The 11,091-nt window shown below is 48.8% G+C and overlaps 1 protein-coding gene across 7 annotated transcripts in view; it reads left to right on the top strand.

Annotated features, from left to right (window-relative positions):
* The window catches only part of Coq8b (coenzyme Q8B), a 19,957-nt gene that overhangs the window by 904 nt on the left and 7,962 nt on the right, over positions 1-11,091 (top strand). For 2 of the 7 annotated variants that reach the window (XM_010614453.3, XM_033765800.1), the window contains exons 2-10: positions 578-676; positions 801-920; positions 1,054-1,120; positions 2,440-2,517; positions 5,647-5,769; positions 5,897-5,982; positions 6,995-7,135; positions 7,222-7,303; positions 7,831-7,924. In XM_010614453.3, coding sequence (XP_010612755.1) covers positions 578-676; positions 801-920; positions 1,054-1,120; positions 2,440-2,517; positions 5,647-5,769; positions 5,897-5,982; positions 6,995-7,135; positions 7,222-7,303; positions 7,831-7,924 — 890 coding nt within the window. Of the gene's footprint in view, positions 1-72; positions 232-264; positions 283-331; positions 373-577; positions 677-800; positions 921-1,053; positions 1,121-2,439; positions 2,518-5,646; positions 5,770-5,896; positions 5,983-6,994; positions 7,136-7,221; positions 7,304-7,830; positions 7,925-11,091 lie in introns of those variants that run through there. The other 5 variants (XM_010614455.3, XM_010614456.3, XM_010614454.3 and 2 more) reach the window with 5 other exon arrangements.

Here is an 11,091-nt window from a genome sequence, read left to right as displayed (position 1 = left end):
CGCCCCGCCCACCGCGCAGAGCGGGGCGCGCTCCAGTCCATCAGCGAGCCTCTGCCCTACCATTGGCTATCTGATCTGAGGGGGCGGGCGCGCAGATGTTCCCGGAAGCACGGGGGCCCCCACGCTCCACTGACTGGGATTCCGAGAGCAGTAGGTGCTTAGCAACGGGGGAGGAGTGTAGTGGCGAGGTGGGGAGACACGGGATAAACTGTGGGTGCCTCTCCACAAAGGGTAAGACGGTGCCTGGCAACGGGGGGGGGGCTAGTTCGGAGAAGTAGCGAGGTAGCCTTGGAGGATCTGTGGGTGTCTGGCAACGGAGGAGGGCCCTAGCAACGGCGAAGGGCTGGTAGAGTGGGTTTGGGAGGCGCACAGGTAGAACTACGGGTTCCTAGCAACGAGGGCGGTATCTAGGAGGGACTGTGGAGATCAGTTGGCAGGGGAGAAGGTCTTTACTAGATCGGAATCTTAGAAAGGGCGGAAGCAGGGCAACATGGGGCCTCTGGGGCCTTCCAGAGAAACCAGGCACAGCAGGGACCCAGTCCTACAACCTCTAACAATTCCTCCTTTTCTCCCTTAGGCAATGTGGCTGGAACTAGGGGGCCTACCGCGGGGTACCTATGGACAGCTGGGCTGGAGTGTTGGTCTTCTTTGTGGGGCCCTGGGACCTAGGCAGTGGGTAAGGAGGTCCCCAAGGAGAAGAGGCTTGGGAAGGCTTCAGAGAATAACGGCCCTGGAGTGATCCAAAAGGGCCAGACACACCTTCAACCTTCACTCTTTTCCACCCTCCACATCTCTTGCAGGGCCCCTGTGGGGGTTTGGGGGCCCGAAAGTTTCATCAGGATGGGCCTGGGAGAGGCCTGAGTGAGGAGCACATTCGGAGGGCAAGAGATGCCCGTCCCAGGAAGACACCCCGGCCTCAGGTAACCCTCACAGCAATACCCTATGAACGCTGCTGGTCTCCTAATCGTGGTTGGGGAAGAGATGGCAGCAGATTGGTTGGATTCCCAGCGCCGGCCTCGCCTTCCCACCCTCAGAGCTTCTTGTGTTTCCCAGCTGAGTGACCGCGCTCGAGAACGCAGGGTACCTGCCTCCCGGATCAGCCGTCTGGCCAGCTTTGGGGGTAGGTGTGACTCTGAGGGATCAGGATGTTACCCAGATCAGAGGAGGCAACATTTACGGGATGAAGCAAGAAAAAGATGAGCGGAGGTAGAAGCAAGTGAGAGGACAAAAGCCAAGGCCTGCAAAGCCAAGAGAAACAGAGGAATGTAAATGATGATGGCATTTACTGCGAAGCTGTGCAAGGGCCCCTACACAATGACCTCTTGGTACGAAGTTGCAAAACATTTATTGGTACATTTTAGATATACGTAATGATAACATTCATCACTGGGAATTTGTGCCTGTACACAATATATCCTGCCTCTTCTTTTTTTCCCCCACTTCCCACTCTGTACTCAATTGGTAATTTTTTTCCATTCTAGAGGTGAGGAAATGGAGGCTAAGAAAAGTAAGGTGACTTGACTGCAGGTCATGTAGCAGGAATGTTGAAACCGGCATGAAATAATTTTTAAAAAGAGAGATAAACATAGAGAAAAGGAACTATGGACAACAGAATAGTGCCCTGCTGGGGATTTAGCTCAGTGGTGCCGCCACCTGCCTCACAAGCGCAAGGTCCAGTTTGATCCTCAGTCCCTGGTACCAAAAGCAAACCAATAGGAATCTCCAGAAGGGCAATGATTTGGGGGCCTTTGTACTAGGGATTGAACCCAGGGCCTCGACACTGAGCTACATACCCAGCCCTTTTTTATTTTATTTCTTATTTTGAAACAGGGTCTTGGTAAATTGTCCAAGCTGGGCTCAAGCGAGGCTTCAGCCTCCCAGAGTGCTGAGATTATAGGCATGCACCACCATGCCTGGCTTGAGGGCTCCCTTACCTTTGGTTATACACTAGAATCATCTGGAAGGCTTAATAAAATACAAATTCCCAGGCCTCATCTTAGACCAGTTCAATCAGAATCTCAGGAGTGGGGCCTGGCATTTACAAAAGCTCCTCAGAGGACTCTGAACTGCTGGGAGAGAGACAGAGCTGTGGAAAAGGGATAAAGTAAAAGCCTCGCTTTGAAGGGAAACCTAAGCTGGAAAAAGAGTAAGATCTGGAAGTGGAGACAGAGATGCCGAGAGTTGAATAAGGAGGTAGATGTGCAGGAGAGACTGAGAAGACGGGCATGGAGGCACCGCGACTCAGTAGGCCGAGGCAGGGGGGTTACAAGTTTGGGCAACTTATTGAGAGACCCTATCTCAAACTTAAAAGGACTGGGAGTAGCTCAGTGACAGAGCACCCAGTACGAGGTGGGTGGGTGGGGAGAATTAATGAAAACCGAGAGGAGGTCTGAGAAGTCTCCAGGCGAGCAGCACTCAGCATCCTCTCTCACTCCCCAGGACTGGCTGTGGGCTTGGGGCTGGGAGCACTGGCTGAGGTAGCCAAGAAGTCCCTGCCAGGAGGACATCTACAGTCAGGTGAGTGAACCTCATCCCCTCAGTTCAGATCCTGACCTTGCTGTGTGACCTGGGGTAAGTGGCATCACCTCTCTGAACCCTGGTTTCTTTGTTGGAAGAGTGGGGTCATGAGAATTACCTATCTTTTAGGGTTGTGACGTGTACAGAACCAGGGCTAAGCAGCTGTCAGGCTGTGATAATAGAAACTATTATCTGAGAAAAATATAAGCCACTGGGAGTTGCTAACTCTGAGCAAGGGAGGAAAACAGTGCTGTTGGGATGTGTGTACACCAAAAATGGAATCACATAAGTGGAATTTATAGGTGAGATTCCTTAACAAGTCAGTGTCTTGAAACGAAATTGAGGGCAGATAGTCAAGATTAAAATGAGACTAAAGAGACATTGATTGACAGATGGCATGTGTGAACTATGACTGGATGTGAGTTCGAAAAAAATAACTGTGGAAAGACATTTTGGAGCCAGGTGTGGTGGTGGTGCCTCTCTGTAATCCCAGCACTGTGGGAGGCTGAGACAGGAGGATCACAGTGAGTTTGAGGCCCACTTGGCCTACATAGTGTGTTCAAGGCCTGAACTATGTAGTGAGACTCTGTCTTGAAAAAAAAAAAGGTATTTTAGGGAAACAATTAGGAAAAGGGAAAAGTCTTAATATAGACTGGATAGAAAAGTATTAGGCAATTAATGTTAATTCGTTTTTTTTGGTACTGGGGATTGAACTGGACCTTGTACTTGTGAGGCTAAAATCCACTGCACTATGGCCCAATGTTAATTCTCTTACATGTAATTGTATAGGAGAATTTCCTCATTCTTAGTAGAAGTACAACTATATGTAACTTCAGTAAGACATGATATTTTTTCTGTTTGCTTTTGCTTTTTAAGACAGGGTCTCACGATGTAGTTTAGGCTGGCCTTGAACTCACTATGGAGCGCAGGATGGCCTCAAACTCTTGGTAATCCTCCTGCCTCAACCACCTGAGTGCTGGGATCACAGGTGCGTTCCACCATGCCCAGCGGCAGCAAAACATAATATTTAATGTGCATGTACACACACGCGCCTATGCAGAAATAAGCAGGTGAGGCAGGATGTTACAATGCTAAATCAAGGTGAAAGGTATTCGTGATACTACACATATGGTTTTCTGCTTGTTTTTTTTTCAACATGAAGAGTTGAGGTTTGATGGAAGAGAAGACTATCAGTTAAGGCCATCTTGGGTCTAAACTCTGCCCTGCCAGTCCATGTTATGCCACCCCCGACCAGGCACTGACCTCAGCTCTCATTTCCTCACCTTGAACATTAAGGTGGGAGTGGTTCTTACTTATTGGGTGATAGTTGGGATTCATTCAGAGAATCCACAGAGGCACTTAGAATTCTGCCAGCACTGGTTGAACATTCAATATAGTTTTTGTGGTTTTATAGTTTTGGGTTTTTTTTTTTTCTCTTTTTTCCAGTACTGAGAATTGAACCCAGGGCCTTTGTGCTCAGCTACAACCCCCAGTCATTTTTAAATTTAAAAAAATTTTTTTTTCATTTACTTTATCTATTTACTTACTTACTTACTTACTTATTTGCAACAAGATCTCGCTATGTAGCCCAGGCTGGCCTCAGACTCAGTGATCTTCCTACTTTGGCCTCTCAGAATGCTGCAATTTCAGGTGTAGGCTACCAAGCCCAGCTATTTTTATTTTTGATACATACTAATCGTACATATTTATGGGTTACAGTGTAATGTACCTACCTTCCTTTGTCCTTCTGTTTTCTTCCTTCCTTTTTTTTTTTTTTTTTTTTGGTGCTGGGGATTGAACCTAGAGCCTTGTTTATGCTAAGCATGCACTTGCCCATGGAGCTACAGCTCCAGCTCCCGCGTGACCTTTCAGTACATGCATATGATATGCAATAATCTGATGCCTGTAATTACTATCTCTGTCACTTCTGTAACTTAACATTGTAAAACATAAGAGTAATTGCAGCAGGCACATTCCCTCACTTGTCAGACTACTGGTGATGTCCTCATATGTCTTGAAATCTCTGGAAAACTCACCGAATATTTTTGGGAACATGACAATGAAAAGGGGGCAAATAGAGCCGGGAGTGCTGGCGCAGCCTGTAATCCCAGCACTCGGGAGGCTGAGGCAGGAGGATCACTGTGAGTTCGAGACCAGCCTGGGCTACATAGTGAGTTCCAGGTCAGTCTCAACTACATAGTGAGACCCTGTCTCAAAAAACAAAACAAAACAAAACAACAAAATAAAAAAGAAAAGGAGGCAATTATGATGAAAATATATTGATCTCATAGACCATCCTGAAAGGTCTCAGGGACTCTAGGGTTCTTGGATCATGTTTGGAGACTTACTCCCTGGAAGCCCCAGAAGCTCCTCTCTTGTTCCTTCCTGGTCATTCCTTTCACCCAGGATGACCTCTGTCTTTGGCTTCTGACACAATGAGTTTGCCTGTTTTTGTTTTTTATATAAATATAATTGGTTTGGAAGGCTGAGGCAGGAGGATTGCTGCAAGTTCCAGGCCAGCCTGAAATACATAGTGAGACCCTGTCTCAAAAAAGATAGATAGATTGATAGATAGATAGATAGATAGATAGATAAAATTGGTTGGACAGTGTATTCTTGTGTGCAATATTATGTTTGTGAGCTATATCTGTTATTATGTGTAATAATACACTGCTTATTCAGTACTGCAGAAATCACCCTGTAACTGTTCCACAATTTTTTTTCCCATGCTACATAGTTCAGGCTGGCCTTGAACTCACTGTGTGGCCCAGGCTGGCCTCAAACTCAGGGTGATCCTCCTGCCTGGGCCTCCTGAGTGCTGGGGTTACAGGTACACCCCCATACCAAGCTGTATCACAATTGTTTAGTCATTGTTTGGATTGTCATTTGCTTGTTTCCGGTTGGGGCCGCCCTCAGTAATGCTGCTGTGGACATTCTTGCTCTTTATGTTGGCGGGCACTGTCGGTGCCAGAAAATTCCCGCTGTTCCTCCATGGGCTTGTGGCAGCACAGGTCTGAGTTCAGATTGCTGCCCATCTTTACCTTTTTCATTTTAGCCATTCAGGCAGCTGCAGCGGTGTTAGTGTTATTTTCACAGTAGTAACATCAGTGGTTATTCTCTCCTTCCTAGAGAGCGGCTCCCAGCTGGGCTCCAGCCCGTTCCTGTCCGAGGCCAACGCCGAGAGGATCGTACAGACCTTATGTACAGTTCGGGGGGCCGCCCTCAAGGTTGGCCAAATGCTCAGCATCCAGGGTACAGCGTGAACCTCGGTGCCTCACCCTGATCACTCTTCCACCCCAGCCCCATACCCCCAAGCCTTGACTTAGGGTGCCCTCCCTACACTCCTCCCTCACCGGGTCCCCTCCCACTGTCTCCCAAGACAACAGCCTCATCAGCCCCCAGCTGCAGCGCATCTTCGAGCGGGTCCGCCAAAGCGCCGACTTCATGCCCCGCTGGCAGATGCTGGTGAGTGCCCAGCCGGGGACGGGCAGGGAGACTCGATCCATTTCCTCCACGCCTCCCCGTCCCGCTCTCCGCGGCTCCACCCTGCCTTCTGACTCTGAGTTTCTCCATCTATAAAATGGGGATCACCGAAGTACACACACCTCACACATAGCATCTCTGTCATCAAACGAGAGGAGGGTGCACAGTGCTCTGTTCTGTCTTGGGCACAGAATGCTCTGTGGTTAGAGTTTGAGCCCTCTCTCTGCTGGTCACAGGCATAACCTGTCTGTGCCTTTGTTACCGCATCTGGACAATGGAGATAGTGACAGCCGCACCTGTGTCACAGGGTCATGGAAATTAGTATCTAGTTTACACATTAGACTGCTGAGTTTATATTATATGGAGTATTTGGAACTGCCCTGTCACACCAAGAAGGACATGGAAGTTTTAGAGGTGATGATTGTTTTTCGTTTTTTTTAATTAGAGGAGATCATATCTAGAAACAGGCTGGCACAGCACCTGGCCTTGAGTAAGTGGCCAAGAGACAAGCTGTTCTTCTCATAAGTGGGTGAAGGTGTGCACTGCAGAACCCAGCTGCCACCTGCCTCCGATGCCTGTTCCGCTCACTGCCACGTGACCCCAGGTGGTCACTGCCTCTCTCTGCGCCACTCCGAACAGGACGAGCCCACAGGAAGCAACTCTTGGTCATGTCGATTTTGAGTTAATAATACAATATCAGAGTGCAGTCTTGTTTTCAACCTTAACTAAAAAGAATAGCACTTCCCAGAACTGCCCACATAGCTTAGGGCATACAGACTTGAGAGAGACAAGCAGGGGTGGGCCTTCTAATGTCCAGTACCTGGCAGGTCAGCAGGGTAAGAAACTTCTCTCAGTTTCCTTATCTGTAAAGTGGAACAACAGCCAAGAACTTAGCCCACGGTTATTAACTTATCAAAAAAATGCTCAGCCCTGGAACGAACTCAGCTTCTATAACCGTGATGGTGACTGTCATTGTCATGACCGCTCCCCACAGAAAGTTCTTGAAGAGGAGCTGGGCAAGGACTGGAAGGACAAGCTGGCCTCCCTGGAGGAGGTGCCCTTTGCCGCCGCCTCAATAGGGCAGGTGCACCAGGGCGTGCTGAGGGACGGGACCGAGGTGGCTGTGAAGATCCAAGTGAGGATGGAAGCCAGGCATGGTCGGGGGTGGGCGCCCCGCTCTCCCAGAGGAGTGACTTCCACTCCCGCTTCCCCCGCCCACAGTACCCAGGTGTTGCCCAGAGCATCCACAGCGATGTGCAGAACCTGCTAACAGTGCTCAGGATGAGTGCAGCCCTACCAGAAGGTGAGGCACCCGGTCTGTCCCCAGCCAAGGGAGGGGACAGGGAAGGATGTGTGTGTGAGCATGGGCCAGAGAGAAGGGGTCGCTGAGCGGGGAAAGCCCAGAGCGTGAGTGTGTATGACGGACGCCCAGGCTGAAATCAGAAGCGGACGTGCAGAGAGTGCAGCACAGATAGGGAGATTTCCATGCAGAAAGGGGTCCACGGGACAGCGAGTTTGTGCAGGTGTTGTTGAGGGAAGGAGGCCGGAGGCAGGCTAGAAAGAGAGGCAGCTTGAGCACAGGACAGCAAGAAGGTAGCATCCTGTGTCTGTGCAGCAAAGAGGTGACCCGGCTGAGATGGCAGAGGGGCCACAGCTAGGAGAGGACAGAGATGGTGTGGGTGATGATGCCATTAAAAGGCCTGGAGCAGAGGTGCAAGGGACAGCAAAAGAGACGGAAAGATGGGGACAGGACTGGAAAGAAGACACCGAGTGGGAACCTGAGGGCTCCGGGGGGCTGAGCCCCCCCCCACTGACGCCATACCCCCCCAGGCCTGTTTGCTGAGCAGAGCCTGCAGGCCTTGCAGCAGGAGCTGGCTTGGGAGTGTGACTACTGTCGAGAGGCAGCCTGTGCCCAGAGCTTCAGGTGAGCTGGCTTCCCTGTGGGCCCTTGTGGACCCTTCCCTCCAGCCTCCCTTCCTCCCCCCAGCCTCAGGCAGCCGGAACCCGGGGGCAGGGCTGATGGACGTCTGTTACTTCATTTGTCCTTTGTGTCTTCTGTGGGCATGGACGGACAAGTCACTGCTGTCTCTCTGGGTGTCAGTTTTTTGGTTTTTTTTTTGTACCGGGGATCAAACTCAGGCCCCTGCGCTTGCTGAGGCAGGCGATGGAACCACTGAGCCAAATCCCAGACCCTTGGTGTCAGTTTTCTCCTCTGTCGGATGGGACAGGTGTCCACCGTGGTCTGACACAAGCACTTAATTACACCAAGAGGCACAGATACACCCACTGGTCTGCCAGATTGAGCAGTCTAGCAGCACTGGGGATTAGAGGGCAAGGATGCAGGAAATGCCTTACCTGCTGTAAGCAAGAGGAGAAAGTGACAGAAGCATTATTTTTATTTTTTTGGTTTTTTGAGACAGGATCGTAGTATGTAGTTGAGACTGACTTGGAACTCACTACATAGCCCAGGCTGGTCTCGAACTCACAGTGATCCTTGTGCCTCAGCCTTCCTAGTGCTGGGATTATAGGCGTGCGCCACCACGCCCAGCTTGACAGAAGCATTATGGAGAACGGTTTGGCATCACCAAATACACCCTTATCCACAATGCACTTTGTAAATACTGGAGGGACCCTTGTGCCAGTATACAGGACCAGACTTTTCCAGAATGCTTAGAGCAGCATTGTTTTTACAATCCACATCTATCACATTTATCCAGCAGGGTAGATAAATAAATTATGGTAGAAGCATCAGAATATTATATAGCAGTGGAAATGAGTGAACTATAGCTACATCGAACAGTGTGCTTGTATCTTGGAAATACAGTGACAGGCAGAAATTAATGACACCTCAGCAGGATCCTCCACAGTTTAACTGACATTTGTTGAAGGGCTGTAATGTGTCAGGCTCGGTACACAGAGTTGGGTCCGTGGGGCATGTCTCCCAGACCCACCGCTTGGGGGTCCCATCTCAGGTCAGCCTTTACCAGTGGCCTCAGGTGAGCATCCTTACAGGGGAGTAAGGATTAATGGAAAGCATGATGATGAAATGCTCGCACACAACCTGCTCCTGAGAAGTGGTTCATACACCAGAGCTCTTACAACTGAGGACAGAAATACCAGCCCTAAGCAGGACCCTGAGGAAGAGGGTACAAAGCAGGATGAGGGGCCAGTGCACCCTCCTCTGGGTCAGGGTTACCCTCTTCCCCAAAGATTCTCCAGGGCACATAAGAACCGGGGCTGGGGATTTAGCTCAGTGGTGCCACTGCCTGCCTTGCAAGGGCAAGGTCCCAGTTTGATCCCTGGTACCAAAAAAAAAAAAAAAAAAAAAAAAAAAAAAAAAAAAACTACTATCACAATAAAAAAAAAAAAAAAAAAAAAAAAAAAAAAAAGACCCCGCCTCATTCACCTGGTCCTGCTTTTCTACCCAGTCCTACCTTACCAGCATCCCGCAGATCCTCAAAAGCCTCACTAGTATTCTTTGCCTCTCAGATCTTACCCTCTATGTATATTTATCTTTTTCTTTTTGAAACAAGGTCTCACTGTGTAGTTCAGGCTGGCTTGAGCTCACTATATTTCCCAAGGTAATCCTCCTGCCTCAGCCTCCTGAGTGCACCACCACACCTGGTCCAAATCGTACACTAACACACTTATCTCAATCTATAATTGGTTTCTCAGCTAAGAGCATGGGCCCTGGTGGTCCAGGCCAGGACTGGCTCAGGCATTGATCTGTCCCTGGCATAAAAAAAGACCAAGAAGGACTCCTGCCTTTTATTTACCAGGGTTCAGAATACAGCATCCCCCTTGTATTCATGGGGACATGGTCCAGTACCCCAGTGGATGCCTTAGCCTGTGGAGGGTACTGAACGCTATATAGACCAGGTTTATCATGTGCATACCTACGGTAAAGTTGAACTTACACATTAAACATGTGATTTCCGGAGCAGCATTGCCAACAGAACACTCACTTTTGCTATTAAAGGCTTCTACCCAGAGATTTAATGCCTTTTCCTTTTCTGGCAGTGTTTGGGATCAAACCCAGGGCCTTGCACATGCTAAGCAAGCACTCTTAACAGTGATGTCCATTCCCAGGCCTGATTTTTTTGCCTTCACTAAGCACTAAAGCAATTAAACATTTTGCAGTTTGAGATATGACAGAAAAACTAACATGAATTTCTTTTTCCTTCTTCCCAGTTTCACAGATTTGTTCTTAGAGTAGATCTTAGAGCCAGGTGTGGTGGTGCATGTCTGCAGTACTAGCACTCGGGAGGCTGAGGCAGAAGCTCCTCGAGAGTGTGAGGCCAGCCTGGGCTACATAGTGAGTTCATGGGCAGCCTGAACTACACAGCGAGACCCTGCCTAAAAAAAATCTTAGAAACCTCAGACTATGATTTTTGTCTTTCCTTTTTGAACTTTTACCTTTTTACATAAAAAGAAAGCAATATAAGTGATCAAAAACATGGTGAATGTTTAAATTTTTAAAATTTATTACAGTAAAGTACACACTGCCACCGGGTGTGGTGGCACACGCCTGTAATCCTAGCACTCAGGAGGCTGAGGCAGGAGAATTGCTATGAGTTCAAGGCCAGCCTGGGCTACATAGTGAGTTCCAGGTCAGTCTCAACTACATAGTGAGACCCTGTCTCAAAAAAAAAACAAAAAAAAAAAAAAAAAAAGTGCACACTGCCATTAATTCCCCTCATTTCAAACACTTTTTTTTTTTTTTTCCTCTCCCCAGTACCAGGGATCTAACTCAGGACCTTGTGTTCGCCAGGCAGACATGGCACCACTGAGCTACACCCCAGGCCCTCAAACACTATTTTTTTTTTTCAAACACTTAAAATCAATTCAGAATGTTTACCCTTCGTGGTCATTTGAGTGGGGAAGAGCCAGAGGTTGCAGGGTGCCAGGTCCAGCAAGGTGGATGAGGACTCATGGTAATATTTTTATGAGCCTTCCTTTCCATTGGATGGTACTTGGCATTGGCATTCAATGCATTTTTTTTTTTTTTTTTGTACTGGGGATCAAACTCAGGTCCTTGTGCTTGCGAAGCAGGTGGTGGCACCACTGAGCTAAATCCCCAGCCCCTAAGCA

Source organism: Fukomys damarensis, unplaced genomic scaffold, assembly GCF_012274545.1.
Source record: "Fukomys damarensis isolate Sample0158 unplaced genomic scaffold, DMR_v1.0_HiC HiC_scaffold_19, whole genome shotgun sequence".
In the NCBI taxonomy this organism is placed as follows: Eukaryota; Metazoa; Chordata; class Mammalia; order Rodentia; family Bathyergidae; genus Fukomys; species Fukomys damarensis.
Note: the sequence above shows the minus strand (reverse complement) of the source record. Positions and strands in the feature narration are given on the sequence as shown.